Raw genomic sequence first — 17,690 nt, forward strand, 5'->3', positions numbered from 1 at the left:
GAAAACTGCATACTTTCTAGTGAAATTTCTGTCTTTATCAGTTAAAGGAAGATCTAATGCTTTGGATAAAGCAATCACATTAGATAAAAAAAGAAGGAACCAAGAGTGATTGTATAAATGTTACCTGAAAGTCTACTGTAAAGGTAGCATACCTCTAGTAAACTGCTGCATACGCACACAATGATTCATTATTGTGTGTGTATACAAGAGTTAGATCAGCCTTCTCAGTCTTTTTACCCTGGAGCAGCCCCTAAAGTAATGTTTAGTTTTCAGGCAAACCCTTCATGAACAGTATTATATTTATAGCAAAAAATGCATAGATTTTTTTTTCAATCAAGAAATACCTAATGGTCTCTTGTGGAACTTTTGGTTCCAGGAACCCTGGTTGATAAACAAAAATTCCATAGGTGAGATGGACTATGAATACAACACACAGCAAATACTCTCTCTCCCCCTTTAAGTTAGAAGTGACTTAATTAACACATGATTTATTTGTACATTACAGTTGTATAGTACTTTTTTCTGAACCTTTTTCACATTTTCTGACTCTCATAATTCACTGATTGTCCTCATTTTAAAAATAATCTCACATTTTTAGCAACCATTCTGTGTATGAAATGCACGGTTTTATACATAGCATCGCCACAGCACAAAATTAAGACTTGCATTTTCAAAAATTAGTACAGGACTCAATAGAGCACCCATTCTTTCCTAACTATACTTTGATAAAAAGTGCTTGCATATCTAGCAATTGTCTTTCTACAGTACTAGCCTACAAATATTCAAGTCCTGAGTCTGAATAATGCACAAGTTATGACAATATGGAAGAGGGCGATAGCTATGAATGCATGTAGTACAGCTCTGTTTGGTGTAACAACTAGTGTGTTAGAGTTAATACTTTCACTGCTGGGACTCAATTCATGGAATCCTGGGCTTTGTAGTTTGTTCCAAACTACAAATCCAAGGATCTCATAGCATTGAGCCATGACAGTTAAGGTGTCATTGAACTGCATTAATTCTATTGAGTGGAGCCAACCAGGGAGGGGGGAGGAAGAGACTCTATTCAGCCCAAGATGGAACCATAGATCCCTTCCTTTTAAATAAAACATTTCCTTCTAAAATCTAAAATCTTTTTGTAAAGACACAGTGAAGAGCCACTGTACCAGCTGTCATGCGCAAAGATGAACCATGATAGGAGGGAGGAAGAGATAAAGGCAGGATGTAATATCTGAATGGTTGTCCTCCAAAAATATATCTTGGAGTGGCACGAAGCATTAGGAAAGACCTAACCAACTTTTTATGATTTTTAATTACTGTGAATGACTTTTCTGTAAATCCGCACTCACTTTTTCATCTGAATTGGGATGTTAATATTGTTTTTATTTGACAGGTGAAGTAAGGCAGATTAGTAATACCTGGTTAATGGCAAGTCTTCAGTTTTTAAATAAATAGGTATGAATCTGAATTTAGGTACCATACTTGCAGAACATGTTTAAAGTGGTTTCTCTGTCCCAGGTAACTCATTGCTCCCTTTGCATATTTGCAAATAACTAGAAAACCACACTGAAACTGAAGGAATTCTTTCATGATTGTTCAGCTTGTAAAGCGATCAGCTCTCTCTGGAACTCTCTTCTCCATCCCCACTCCCAGCCCCGACTCCCACAAGCACAGCCTGGAGGAAAGTACAAGATCCCTACAGTCACTCTGTTCTCATTATTTGCAACAGTGAGAGGAAATTTTTTCTGTATATGTTATATCATAAACCTGCACAGGGATTATTCAAGCAAGTTTGTTTGTACAAATAACAACTCATGCAACTGCTGAACCCTTACGGTCAATGTAACATCAGAAGACTGTCCTCCGTGATTAATAGAAAAAACAAGTAACCGTCTATGCGATCAGTCCTTCAGTATTTGAACTAATACTTAACATTTCCTACCATTTAAATACAACGCAAATTATTCTAATTACCCTAATTATTCTTATGCAAATTAAACACATTAATTGATTCCTTTTCTTTCTCCCACTGTATTTCAAGCTTTATTTCATGGCTTTAGTTACAACTGATCTCTCAATAAACCTAACTTATAAGATTGTTGTAGCATTAAAAGAGAGAGGGAGTAGACAGGGACATTCCCAATTAACATCAACAGCTATATTAACATTTTTGCCAGACACAGACACTTGCAGTGGTATTCTCATAAGAACACTTTCTTAATATCATGAATTTTGTGCTGATCACAAAAATCCATGAAAATACCATAGGAAGCCCTGAGACTGACTGCCATCTGATTTACAGATCAAAAGGCAGATGAAGATAGGGGGCAAATAGCAATCTTTGAATGGAAGCAACTATGGTCTCATTTCCTTCACAGATGTAGAATAAATATTTTAAGAAATAGAAAATAGTCTGCTCTGATTTTCACCTGGCAGTTATGCAACCAAAATATGACCAAATCATGTATGCATAGAGTGGAACTTGAATGCCTAGGCTTTGCATTATGTGGTTTGGACTCCCAGCTCTTAGGTTCACCTAACAGCATGCCATCTCTGTTTTCTTTGGCAACTGTGGCAGTTCAATATCCCCGAGCTTCTAGGAAGCAGGGAGAGGTGGGAGAAGGAGGACAACAAGGGTGAATGCCTATGATGGCCAAGGTCATTGCATGAAATCTGGATTTTTTCAAAGATAATTTTAAAATTGGCATGTTCATTTATTTTACATAAAAAGAAGGAGAAAATAAAAAGAGGGTTCTTGTGCTACCTTTAAGACTATTATTTTTATTTATCATTAGTTTTCATTGATCCCAAGCCACTGCCTCAGGTATATTGATGGAGTACACTATACAAGCCTCAGGGATATATGCAGATACATAGTTCCAGGGCTGGGATTACAGTGAAACTGTTTCCGTATTTCTTTACACTCTGATCCTATCTGTACAGCTATGCAATTGCATATATATCTCAGACCTGAACATGATACTCCAGCCATATGTATCCTCAGTACAAAATTTAGAAGTGAATATAGTTTGCCTAATGAAAGATGCAATGTTTCTTTTTCACTCTTCTATTCATCTATATGAGGCATATAATTAAACAAGATAAACAAATCACGGATGGCACCAGTGCTAGTATTTCCACTTCACCTTCTCCCTAGTTTGACTGAATCAATATTTGCATTTGGTTTGTGAAACAATGTTTTTGCTTATAAATATAATAGTAAGTTCACCAGATTAGCTGGAATTAATGATTATTCAAACAGTAACAGGAGGGTAAGCAGAGCCTTACAAGCAAGAACTACAAGGAACTGAATGCTGAATAATTGGAGATATTGAAACCAAAATGATAATTATGCCTCTATGGTATAAGCTCTGACGCAGATACACTTGGTTTGTTGGCTTAGTGTATTTGCACTTGGAACTGACTGAGTTTTTAAAATACAACCTCCCATAGCTTTGCACAAGGGTGTGATCAGGTGATGCTTCAACAGGAAACTGTAGAGAACACTCTAATTCTGAATATGAAGGAAATGAATCATAGTTAGTGTCATTTTTATGTCACTACCTTCCGTTGTCAAAAAATATTTATTTCACAGATTTTTCCTGAATTTTTTGAAAGGTACTGTATATACTCGAGTATAAGCCGACCCAAATATAAGCTGAGGCACCTGATTTTACCACAAAAAACTGGGATAATTTATTGACTCGAGTATAAGCCGAGGGTGGGAAATGCAGCAGCTACTGGTAAATTTCAAAATAAAAATCGATACCAATAAAATTTCATTAATAGAGGCATCAGTAGGTTAAATGTTTTTGAATATTTACCATATTTCAAAGAAAAACAATAAACTAGCTCTATAAGTGGAAAAGTAGGGGCAACAAAAACAATATGGTATCAACAATTACCTAATAATAATAATAATAATAATAATAATAATAATAATAATAATAATAATAATACTTCATTTGGATCCCACCCTATCTCCCCATGGAACTCAGGCCAGCTGCCAACATAGTAACAGGCAAACATTCAATGCTTATATAAACAATATATTCATATCTATCCAGACATCTCTCTTGAAATAGATAATTATATCTATATAGGGTTTGCAGAGACTTGCAAACATATGAGGGTAAATTCATATATAAAAATAATGTATATGTATGGCTACAGATATACAGGTACATGGATCTATATGTATATAAGATTTGCAAAGACCTGCAAACTTATGAGGGGGAAATTCATATCTAAAATTAATGTAGATGAATAGATAGAAATATACAGGTACATAAGGATTGCAAAAGCTTGCAAGGGGTTAATGCCTATATATTTGTAGGAGAGTTTAACAAATATTTCAGGGGGAAATGCTTTTATAAGATTAATGAATATATATTTTTCTTCTTCCTGACTTGCAAGGGCATCTTTCCCTTTTCAAAACATTCCCTTGATTAAGAGCGAGGGAGGCTTTGCAAAAGAAAACACACTGATAAGGGAGGGTAAGAGAGAAATATATCATATATTGCAAGCAATAGCCTACAGGCTCTGTTGCCGGCCTTGACCCCATTATAAGCCAAGGGAGGCTTTTTCAGCTTTAAAAAAGGGCTGAAAAACTCGGCTTATCTTCGAGTATATACGTATATGTTATTCTAGATGAACTCTCTTTTAGAAAAGCTGGTAAATATTTATGCATAACTCTAATTTCTTTCTCAGGGAGAACCAGTAACAAGGTTTGCGGCAGGTGATCTCTTTCAATTTTAAATTCGAATTTGAGCATGCGGGTCCTATTTAAAGCGTCTCTTGTTATTAGACGATAGTCCACTGTGCTAGCTCCCCCTTTGAAATTAAAGGTATATTCCCCTTCAGACTTCTCCTTTACTGTGCCGTTAAGCACCAAGAAGTCCAACCTATAGATCATTTGTAGCACATAGTATCCTGCATAGTTTAAAATTTGTCTTTTGAGTTCCTGTCAAGGAAGACTCTACCCTCTTTGAGACCCCTCAGAAGCGAGTACTTTGCTTCTATCACAGTGTCATTTGCTCCTATCCTGACATTTAGATCTCCCATTATTAGGATGGGTACCCTAGGATATTTAGTCATTTGGGATAATATATATTCTTCTAATTTTAGCCAGGTATTCTCTAATTGCTTTTTGATCTTAAAGAGGGGCCAAATTATCTCAGATCTTAATGCATTTGAAACAAAGATGGCCAGCCCACCCTTTGTGTGTCCCAACTTAAATATATTTTTAGAAAGTCTTACAGTAAATAAATATTGCAATTTTTTTTACAAAGGCGAGACTAAACATTTTTCTCTCAGAGCTGCTAAGAAGCAGACTGTTAGGAATCCCCCTCTCCCAAAGACTATGCCCCTGTGGAAGAAATGAAATAGAAACAATAGAACACATTTTATTGCAGTGCCACTATTATACAGTGCAACGTAGCCAACTTTTATATCCAGTCCTCTCTTGCCTGACCAACCATCCCCCTCAGAGGATTGTTACATATCTTTTAGAGGACAAGTGCCACAGGGTGACTCTCACAGTGGCAAAATTCCTCGCAGTGGCAGCAAGGCTGAGGAAGCAACTAACCTCTGATATGGATATCGCTTGAAACAATGTAGATGTATCTTGTACAATGAACTTATCCTGAGATGGGAGAATTCAAAGTGACTGTTCATTTTCTGATGGGTCTATGGACCGTAATAAATGTTGTTGTTGTTGTTGTTGTTGTTGTTGTTGTTGTTGTTAGATATTTTTGGTTGCTCTTTTAAGAAGACTAAAGTGTTTTAAATAACATGGCAATTGGATTAAAACAATAGTTGGTTAAAGTGCATTGTCATTTTTGTGTGATTGCCTCACCCACATTAAAAATATTGCTGCTTCAGGTGGCTTGTGTGCTTGCAGATCCATAATATTTATTCAGAAACCATAGCTGCATTCTACAATATTTCATTTCCTTAACAAAATTGGAAAGTACAGTAGAGTCTCACTTATCCAACATAAACGGTCCGGCAGAACGTTGGATAAGCAAATATGTTGGATAATAAGAAGAGATTAAGAAAAAGCCTATTAAACATCAAAATAGGTTATGATTTTACAAATGAAGCACCAAAACATCATGTTATACAACAAATTTGACAGAAAAAGTAGTTCATTACATATTAATGCTATGTAGTAATTACTTATTTACAAATTTAGAACCAAAATATCACAATGCATTGAAAACATTGACTACAAAAATGTGTTGGATAATCCAGAACGTTGGATAAGCGAGTGTTGGATAAGTGAGACTCTACTGTAGTTACATTGGAACCTTGACGTAAGAGTGTCCCATTTAAGAGTGTTTGAGTTAAGAGCCATTGCTCTGCCCTGGTTTCACTTTGACATATGAGCAGCATTTTGCATTAAGACCTAGTGCCAGAAGGACCGCTAGCGCCAGAGGGAACTCTAGTGCCAGAGGGAGCCTAGTGCGAGTACAGGGCTGTAGGACTTCAAGAGAGCAGCCTCCTTTCTTCGTGCCTCTAGCCTTTGTGCCTCCGTGCCTCAGGCTTTTGTCCACTTTGGAAGATTTCTGTCTGCTTTACTCTTGTCTGCTTTGAGGAACTTCGGGTTAGTTGATTTTGTGTGGTTTTTATTCCTGGTATGTTTGGCTTCGTGAAAAGAGAAAGGGAGAGAGAGAGAGCAACACAGGAAGGCTGGAATGAGTACAGTATGAAGAAAATATGCTTCTGCCTCTTCACTTTGTGCTTCTTTCCCACAAGTTTATCCTTCTACCATTGATCTTTCTTTTTATTGTTCCATGTAGATGTACATTTATATATTATTTGTTATTTATAAAGTACATTTTATTTAAAATATGTAACAAAAATGGGAGAAGCAGAATGGCTTAATAGCATTTCAGTACATTTCAACAAAAACTCATTTTGAGATTAGAGTGATTTGAGTTAAGAGCTCAGTCACACAAACTCTTAGCTCAAGGTATTACTGTATTCTCATAGAATGAGGCAGTTGTTAAAAGTTCCTTACCTGAAGACATTCGTTCAGAAACATTACATTGGCATTGTGTGAGATTTTCATTTCCTTGAAAAGAATAAAGAATAAGCTCTCGAATAAACTATACTTTTGTAACTTATATGCTGAAGGTGTCACTTATTATTATTTTTATTTCCTTTTCTACAGTTTGTCAAGGAACCAGCAACAGATTATCACAGCTTGGAAGTGTGGAAGATCACTACAACAGCTTAAAGAGAATGTATGAAGACTGTGAAGTGGTACTTGGCAACCTAGAAATCACATGTCTAGAACCAAACTATAATCTCACTTTCTTGAAGGTTTGTATCACATGTCATATTGCTTTAGTTCAAGTGAAGATGGGAAGAAAAATAACTGCCAGTAGTAGCTCTTGTAACAATGCACACCCTTGTTATATCTTGTTATTATAAATAATTATTTAGCTCTCTCCATGATACTCTGGAGGGTATGCCAAGGCTCATAGCAAGTAACTACAGTACTATCAAAGTAGCAGTGCATTATACTAACTGATACATTTTTCAAAATATGAAATGGTTGAGAAGGAGAAGCCATTCTTCTACCAGAGGTTGTCATTAATTACTCATCTTAATGAAGGTGAAACCAGGATGTCTATTTTACTAGCAACATGCAAAGCTTAACTATAGAAAATGTTGTGAGCTTTGATCTTTGAGGACCATAGCTGGGTAGAAGGGACTGTCCCCTTCTTTTGGCAAATATAAAGACAGACAAAGTAGAAAGTAAAGTCCAAAATTGGCAGCCTGGTTAGCAAGGAAGAGAACAGATGGTGAAGTTTTGAATTGCTGTCACTATTCTGTAACTTTAGTGGAGGCTTGGTCCAGTCCAAACAAACAATCCCTTGTGTTTGGTGAATGATGGTAGCCCCAAGAGCCAGGAATATATATTTCTGAAGCAAGTGCAGTAACAAATCAGGAATAATATTTTAAGAGTACTTTAGAGTCAATGAACTGGTTAGCAGTCTGTGTTTCTAAAATATAAAATCTCCAGATATTGCAACCGCAGAACATGCCCATCTATATATATAAAATGATAAAGTTGTTTGCGCAGTGACTATAACAACAAAATTAAACATCCCAGAAATACGAAATTTGGCAACACAATGCAAAAGCCTTGCCTCCAGGTTACAACAACACAACCACACCACAAAACCACAATCCAGACCCACAAAACTCACAACAACGCATCATGCAATAACAACACAACTAAACGCCCCAGAAATACAAAACTTGGCAACACAATGCAAAAGCCTTGCCTCCCAGTTGTAACAACACAACCACACCACAAAACCACACAGGACCCACAAAACTCACAACAACGCATCGTGACTATAACAACACAACTAAACGCCCCAGAAATACGAAACTTGGCAACACAACGCAAAAGCCTTCCCTCCAGGTTGTAACAACACAGCCACACCACAAAACCACAATCCGGACCCATAAAACTCACAACAACACATCGTGACTATAACAACACAACTAAACGCCCCAGAAATACAAAACTTGGAACACAACTAAACGCCACAGAAATATAAAACATAACAATACAATGCAAAAGCCTTGCCTCCCGGTTGTAACAACACAACCACAGCACAAAACCACAATCCGGACCCATAAAACTCACAACAATGCATCGTGACTATAACAACACAACTAAACGTCCCAGAAATACGAAACTTGGCACACAACTAAACACTCCAGAAACATAAAACTTGACAACACAATGCAAAAACCTTGCCTCCCGGTTGTAACAACACAACCACACCACAAAACCACAATCCGGACCCACAAAACTCACAACAATGCATCGTTACTATAACAACACAACTAAATGCCCCAGAAATACGAAACTTGGCACACAACTAAATGCCCCAGAAATACAAAACTTGACAACACAACATAAAAGCCTTTTCTCCCAGTTGTAACAACACAACTACACCACAAAACCACAATCCAGACCCACAAAACTCACAACAACGCATCGTGACTATAACACAACTAAACGCCCCAGAAATACAAAATTTGACAACACAACGCAAAAGCCTTGCCTCCCAGTTGTAAGAACACAACCACAACACAAAACCACAATCCAGACCCACAAAACTCACAACAACGCATCATGACTATAACAACACAACTAAACGCCCCAGAAATACAAAACTTGGCAAAACAATGCAAAAGCCTTGCCTCCCGGTTGTAACAACACAACCACACCACAAAACCACACCAGACCCACAAAACTCACAGCAATGCATCATGACTATAAGAACACAACTAAACGCCCCAGAAATACGAAACTTGGCACACAACTAAATGCCGCAGAAATACAAAACTTGGCAACACAACACAAAAGCCTTGCCTCTCAGTTGTAACAACATAACCACACCACAAAACCACAATCCGGACCCACAAAACTCACAACAACGCATTGTGACTATAACAAATACAAAATTTGACAACACAACTTATCCACCTCCCCAGTCCCTACATTCAGACTTGGCCTCCAAAAAACAATTACAATAATAACAATGACAACAACAACAATAAGAATCAACACCATCACAGGCAAGAAACAGCCAGGCACTGAGGCTGAGAGGCCAGTTAGTGCTACACTGGGCCTCCAAAAAACAATACAGTAGCATCTAACTTATCCAACCTTCATGACCACTACAACAACAATAATAATAAACAACTACACAGGCAAAACAAAAAAAGACTATTGTACCACAATAAAAATATAAACCACACTCAGCAGAATCAGACATTACAATTAACAACAAACCAAAGACAACAGGGATCTCAAGCAATTATCAATCAACACAAAAATTGAAGAAGGTAACAGACTTCAAATACTACTATTAATGTGAGTATAAAGAAGGGTGGAGGTCACAGCATAAATACAACCTAATGTAGACTGACCAACACCACCAGACTAAGCCACAGCAACGCGTGGCCGGGCACAGCTAGTAACAGATAGAACGGTAGGTATACTGTGTCTTCAGGAATGCAAAGAAGCTGTGGGTTTCCTGCTTCTGCTAGAACACTAATCAGGTTTCTGAATGTTATTGTCCGAAGTATTAATACTATTATTTACAGCATTTCATGTCTCTCTTTAGTACATAATTTTTCTTTATTATTTCTTCTAAATATTAAGACAACAAGGGAGCACTCTGGACTAAACAGATTTTAAGACTTCCTCACACAGTCCAAAATGAAAGAAAAGAAGAAATGACTAATTATTCTGTCTTTCTTTTGTGCACCTTTCAGAGCATACAGGAGGTAGCTGGTTATGTGCTCATAGCATTAAACACAGTGAAAGTTATTCCTTTGGAGAATCTCCAGATAATCCGAGGAAATACCCTTTATGAAAACGCTGCTCTCACTATTTTACTAAATTATAATGAAATCGAGGGACTCGAAGAACTTCCAATGAGACGTTTAGCAGGTAAGAAAGACGACAAAAGCAATGGCCAACAGTGAATCACAAACATCTGGACTTTCTACCCAATTTCCATTATTTTTGGTGAAATACATGAACTAAATGAGGATTATTAATCCCTATTATTATCATTGCTGTTTGTTTAATTTGCTCATTCTTTAGAGTTTTCAGAGCATCTCAGAAACATAGCTTGGTGTACAGTACAATAAAAGGTGCATCTCCAACCGCAGAATGCAGCCTTGGAGATTGCCTTATTCACCCCATAAGCTTCTTTTGTTACCTTAAGAAGATGTAAGTTTAAAGCAGGGGTTCTCAACCTGTGGGTCCCCAGATGTTTTGGCCTTCAACTCCCAGAAATCCTAATAGCTGGTAAACTGGCTGAGATTTCTGGGAGTTATAGGCCAAAATACCTGGGGACCCACAAGTTGAGAACCATTGGTTTAAAGCATGGGAAGATGCTGCATGTGTAGCTCTTTCTGAGTTCTGTAAAACCAACTAAAATAGTGAGAGATTGAGAATGCAAAAGCAAATACAATTGGATTCTCAATCATCCTAACAGTTGTTCAGTAGGGTTGTGGTCAAAACCAAGTTTGCTTGATACATTTGTATAATTTGAAATGAAATTAACATTTTACAATACGCAATCAGTGTCTGAAGAAACATACTATTAGCTTTGGTGTACAGTGAGACTTACTCCTGATTAGATGTGCACAGAATTGAATTATGCTTGATGGGAAAATATCCATATTGATAAGAATTGTATCTGAATACGCTCATGAGGCTTACACACTGCCTCATAGCCTTAGCTCCATTCAAAGAGAATTATCCATGGTCCAAGATGAGCAAATGCAGAACATCCAAGTGTATAGGAGTCTTTCCACAATTGTCTACCTAGATTGGTCCCAGAGGTATGATAAAGATGAGACTCTTTCGATTAGCTGATATAATTAATTGTAAAAGTGAAATTACAGTGCCATTAGCTTTAATACAGAATGATATCAAATTTAAAGTAGGATTCGAACATGTGCTTTCTATACCCAAACACTATCAACAGAACCATGGTAATTAATTTGGCCCTGTCTTCACTAAACTGCCATTCAGAAAAATTAAAACCAGTTTTCTGTCATCCACTGTGTTTTAAAAGGTGAACAACAAATGATGTCATTTCCTAATGTGTTTGTCTTAATTTCTTTTGGCAGAAATTCTAAATGGAGGTGTTAAAATAGTTGGTAACCCTTATCTCTGCAACATTAATAATATTCTGTGGAATGACATTATAGAATCAACCAAAGGTTTTTTGCTGTTTGATACTGTTGAAAGAAAAGATACATTGCCAGCGATTAGCAATAAAACTTGTAAGTATGCATTGAAGAGTAAAAAACAGCTAGTTTGTTACCCTAGACTAGGATGTGCAAAAATATGGCAAAAATTTCCCTTAGATCCCCTTGCAGGTGAAATATCCTGCAGATACTGGAAGCGCAAAAATATTTTGGAAGTAATGAAACATAGGGACCTCCAGATGGTCTTGTGTGATGTGTGAAGTTCTTGAACCACAATTCCTCTATTCCTGAGTTAGTGACTAATTCTTATCTATCAGAAGAGAAATAAATTCTCTAGAAAGAGAAAATATAGATTTGGCATTCGATTTTCTAAAAGGTTTTATGTTCAAAAGACAGAATCAAATTTTGACAAGACTTGAGTGGACATAAAAATATTCAGAGAATAATATTAATGAATTGAAAGACTTTCTTGTTTACTAATTTACTATTCTTTTTAAAATAACTACAGTGTTCCCTCACTACTTCGCAGTTCACTTTTCGCGGATTCGCTGTCTTGCGGTTTTTCAATAAACTCTAAAAGACTATTATAAATCATAGAAAATTACAATTTACAGCCTAAGGGAGGAAGGAGAAGCCAAAGGGAGAGAAAAGGAGCCCAGGCGGCAACTGGAGGAGAAGGAGGTGATTTATCAACACTCGATTGGTTGATAAAGACTTAAAATAGTGTATAACTACTAAAATAATGTATACAGTGTTCCCTCACTTATCGCGGAGGTTAGGTTCCAGGACCACCCGCAATAAGTGAAAATCCGCAAAGTAGGGACACTATATTTATTTTAAATTTTATACATTATTTTAGTAGTTTATTTAGTTTATTGGAAAACTGAAACAGCGAATCCGTGCAAAGTGAACCACAAAGTAGTGAGGGAACACTGTAAATATTAAAATAAATATAGCGTCCCTACTTCGTGGATTTTCACTTATTGCAGGTGGTCCTGGAACCTAATCCCGCAATAAGTGAGGGAACACTGTATTGCTGAAAATACTGTTTACCAGTTTATCCTAATTAGCAATGGATACATATAATAAATTGCCTAACCAGTTGTTACTGTTTTAATGCTTTGGGTATCTCTTTTCTTTTTTAACATAAGGAAACCTTTTTTTATTAGATAACAATGGAAGAAGACGAAGATGTAAAATGTTAAACATGCCCCTGTCCTATATCCACTCTTGTACCCTTCATATATTTGCAATACAATTTGGGGGGGGGGGGCATAGCCCTCTTACCTCCAATCAAGATCTTCTGCAAATGTCATTGATCATTTAGCTCTCTTGTGCTCTTCCTGACTTTCACTGTAAAGCTATCTATACTTTTCACTAATTTTAGCCCTTGTATATACATATCTACTTCTCTTCTCACTGTTTCAATTATAGTGCACTCAGATGTCCTAAGATCTTTTGTTTTCTGTCATGTCTTCTGGTTTTCCTCTCTTACTGCTCCTTCTATGCAAAACTCACTTTCTAGCATCTACATGGGCCATATACCCCAGGGCTGATCTAGAATGGAGTGCGATCAGCATTTGAGCAGCAGTAGTCGCAGGCTCCCAGCCATCCCAGCAATGGAAGGGAGTCCACTCTTACCAACACTATCCAATCGCTGTCACAGTGATGGGAAGGCAATATTGCTTCTGGTTGCCCCTCATCCCCAGGGAGGGCAAATTTGCACCCAGTCATCAGTCATTGCCATTCTGATGCTTGCCAAAGTGCCAGCACAACTTGGTAATTCATAATGTGTTTCAAGCTCACTAATTTCAGATTTTTGAGAACTGTAGTTCAAAACTGCCAGAGCCTGTCTAATGACCCTTTTGGCACAAAGTGTTTTGAACACTTGACTTTTATTCTAAAATCATAATGAAATAATTTAAGTTAATACAGACACCTTACAAATACACCTTTGCCCTCTTTCCTAGGTCTCCCATGCCATCCCAACTGTACAAGTGGACACTGTTGGGGTCCTGATTTAGAAAATTGCCAAATATGTAAGTATATGCATTAATTTTCCCTGTGAATAAAAATGGTTGTTATTTTATAAGCAATTGCTCAACGGTTCTTCTCTGTTTTCTTCTAACATAATTGATTTGATGTAACTGAACTAATCCAAGGAATGAACAGTTGATTCCATTCTTTACCCAAGACAACCTAAAGTGCAATTCAATATTTTAAGCACTAATGGTTTCTATAGAATTGAGAGATTGTCATTTTTGGTTAGATGAAGAGAGAAGACCTCAAGAGTCTTTGATTCCTTTTGAGTCTTCATAGATCAACCTACATTTCAAGTTAAATGACTAAGCAGTATGACTGTGCACTAGAATGCCCTTTGAAGTAGACCTGAGGATGGAGAGCATGGGTTTGGATTATTTTTCTATCTAGTCATCTTCTCTATATCCCATCAGATGGGGAATGTCTTGAAAACATATTTCCAAACTTATGGGGTGTATAAAGTGTATTTATACATTCTCATAAGATAAGCAAAAATGGGTGATAGTCAGCCAGTAGAGGAGAGGCAGCAGGTCTTTCATATGCCTGTGGCTTGAGTGCCCTGAAATTTAAGAATACTAGTGCAAAGATATTAGGGATTATTGCATCAAGGGATTGCTCTCACCATGTATTATAAATATAAACAAAGATTTAAACCATACATTTGAATCATAATGTTGAGATCATGGTACATTTGAGATTTTATAAACTTTGTAAAATCATGTGGAACTTGCTTTTAACTTGTTAGCTTTAATGTAGTCTTAATGGATTTGTTTATTTATGTATGCTTGTGGCATCACATTGCTGCCTTTTTGCAAGGCCATTTTGAATCCCCTGTGGTTTGAGAAAGGCAGGATATAAGGTAAATAAATATATAAATAAATTAATAAATTGAATGTAATAGTTCAGATCACTCAGATAAGGTATGAAGAGACTGACACCATCTGGATCAGGGATCCCCAAACTAAGGCCCGGGGGCCGGATGCGGCCCTCCAAGGTCATTTACCTGGCCCCCACCCTCAGTTTTAGACTTAGGCTTGCCCAAAGTCTGAAATAACTTGAAGGCACACAACAACAACAATCCTACTTAACTTGACTATCTCATTGGGCAGAAGCAGGCCCACACATCCCATTGAAATCCTGATAGGTTTATATTGGTTAAAATTGTTTTTATTTTTAAATATTGTATTGTTCATTCATTTACTAATATTGTGCTATGGTAATAATATAATATATTGTGTATACATATAATATTGATAATAATATTATAATGTAATACAATATAATACTTATTTATTTATTTATTACAGTACAGGGGACTCAGCGCGGCTAATAATAATAATGCAATGTAATAATATTGTATAATATAATAATATTAATTATATATTATATATTAAATGTAATATTACTAATAATAATATAGTGGTATAGTACAATATAGTAATATATAATGCTAATATTGTGCTATGCTAATAATATAATATATTGTATGTACATACAACTTGTAAGCCGCTCTCAGTCTCCTGTGGGGTGAAAAAGGGTGGAGTAGAAATGTAGCAAATAAATAAATAAATAATTGTTGTTGGGGTTTTTTTGCATTACAAATAAGACATGTGCAGTGTGCATAGAATTTTTTTTTTTCCCAAATGATAATTCGGCCCCTCAACAATCTGAGGGACCATGAACCGGCCCTCCACTTTAAAAGTTTGAGGACCCCTGATCTGGATACTCCCCCCTCCCTCCAATTAACCAGGCACGTGATGGATTCTAGATTCAGGGAAGCTCTGGGACAAGAATACTTGCCCCATATAGATACCTATTCTATATTTCATTTAATTCCATGTAAGTATTTGTTTTCGATGATACAGTTTAATTTTGGTGTGTGTCTTTTCAGTAACAAAGATTGGCTGTGCAGAACAGTGTTCAGGTCGATGCAAGGGGAAGTTGCCAAGTGACTGTTGTCATACTCAGTGTGCAGCAGGATGTACAGGCCCTAAAGAGAGTGATTGCTTGGTAAGGAGACTATGCTGTGTTTATCTAATTAATCTGAACATTAATACTATACCATCAAATATATAAACAGATACAAACAGATATATTATTGAAATAAAATCTCTAGAATTAAAAACAGTTTAAAATCTATCCTTTAAAAAGGCAAGAAATAAAAACAGGAAGAAATGTATGACTGTTTAGATAGCCTAAATCTGAGCCATATAGGCTTTAAAGATTGTAACCAGCTCTTTGCCTTGTGCCCAGAAATGAACAGGTAGCCAAAAGAGTTGTTATTAACAAGTTCTTTATAAAGATAAATATTGCAGTATTCCACATTCTGTACAAATAATTGGGTTTTTTTTTTTATAAAAGCACTGTAAAGTTGTAAAGCTGCATTGATATACAAGAATGTTCCAGTGCCTGCTGATTGTGGAAGGTTGAGGTTTCTGGGGCTTACCCAGACAGTTTAAATTAAACTTGCATATTATGTTTAATCTTTGTTTTCTATATATTAATATGTACTTTGTGGAAAGACGTTTTAATATGTTTTTTTTTCCTGGGATCAAGGCGGATTAGGTAGCTTACCCCAGATTCAGTCACATTAACCTGTATGCATTGTATGGATGCTCCAGGCTAATATAATTCATGCACTGAATTAAATGGCAGTGCAAATGCACCTGCATATATAGTCAGGTGCGTCTGTTACAGAATAGAAATTATTTTATGTTATTTTGTTAAATACTGATTATTCCCCAGATGAACAACAGGGGGAGTGTGTCCTTGTTAGGTCTGCTGGACCTCTCAGTGGCCTTTGATACTGTAGACCATGGTATCCTTCTGGGACGCTTTGCGGGAATGGGTCTTGGAGGTACTGTTCTACAGTGGCTCCAGTCCTTCCTGGAAGGTGTTGTTGGGGGACACCTGCTCTGCCCCACTATCCCCTTCCCCAAGCCCCTCCCTTGCCCCCCCCCCCTCTGAGGCCTGGGCTTGGAAGGGTAGAGATGATGAAAACGAGCCACCAAACCCGGGGCGTGAATGTCTTGAGCGTCCTCCTATGACGCCATACCCAGTCCAATCTACCAAGTACTGTAGGCGGTGGCGATAACGAGAGTCCAAAATGTCCTTAACTTCAAATTCCTCCTTCCCTTCTCTCAAAATAGGAGGGGTGGTCTCTGTCCGTAATCTGAATGGATCCCATCATTCAAGATTGGTGAAATACAGGGTGAATTCGCATAGAGCAGGGAAGTTGAAGTTTAAAAGTCACAGGCTTTACTTGAGCCACTACTCATTAGGGTCCCACAAACCAAGAGTATAGTTTATGATAGGGCTGCTAGGAAGGAAGATATTTGGTGGATAACTATACTCGGTCTCCTACCTTGATCTCCAGTCCCTCTTGTCGATGGTGTTCAGCTACCCGTTTGTAATTCATTTGGCTTGGTCAAGTTGAGCTTGAAGTACATCACAAACCACAGATAATTATTGGAGCCAGTCCGCTGCAGGAACATCTCCTGACTCCACCACAGCTGGGAAGAAGTGGGGGTAATAACCATAGTTCCCAACGAAGGGGGCTTCTTTGGTAGACCCATGTATGGAATTGTTGTACACAAATTCTGCCAGCGATATGAGGGATGCCCAATTATCTTGCTGATAGTTCATGTAACACCTTAGATATTGTTCTAGAGTGGCATTAGTCCGCTCAGTCTGACCATCAGTCTGCGGATGATGTGCAGTGGACATGTGCGTCTCAATCCCCAACAACTTTTGCAAAGCTTTCCAGAAATGAGAAGTAAATTGAGCTCTCCTATCTGTAACAAGACACTTGGGTAGTCCATGAAGTCAAAATACATGCTGCAGGAACAAGTCTGCTATCTCTTTGGCAGTAGGCAATCCGATACAAG

The 17,690-nt window shown here is 37.2% G+C and overlaps 1 protein-coding gene across 1 annotated transcript in view; it reads left to right on the forward strand.

Moving 5' to 3' along the window:
- Positions 1-17,690, forward strand: part of egfr (epidermal growth factor receptor) — a 149,081-nt gene that overhangs the window by 82,255 nt on the left and 49,136 nt on the right. The window contains exons 2-6 of the mRNA XM_008112902.3: positions 7,175-7,326; positions 10,312-10,489; positions 11,683-11,838; positions 13,734-13,802; positions 15,695-15,813. Coding sequence (XP_008111109.1) covers positions 7,175-7,326; positions 10,312-10,489; positions 11,683-11,838; positions 13,734-13,802; positions 15,695-15,813 — 674 coding nt within the window. The remainder of the gene's footprint in view (positions 1-7,174; positions 7,327-10,311; positions 10,490-11,682; positions 11,839-13,733; positions 13,803-15,694; positions 15,814-17,690) is intronic.

The sequence above is a fragment of the Anolis carolinensis genome, chromosome 6 (genome assembly GCF_035594765.1).
Source record: "Anolis carolinensis isolate JA03-04 chromosome 6, rAnoCar3.1.pri, whole genome shotgun sequence".
Taxonomy (NCBI): domain Eukaryota; kingdom Metazoa; phylum Chordata; class Lepidosauria; order Squamata; family Dactyloidae; genus Anolis; species Anolis carolinensis.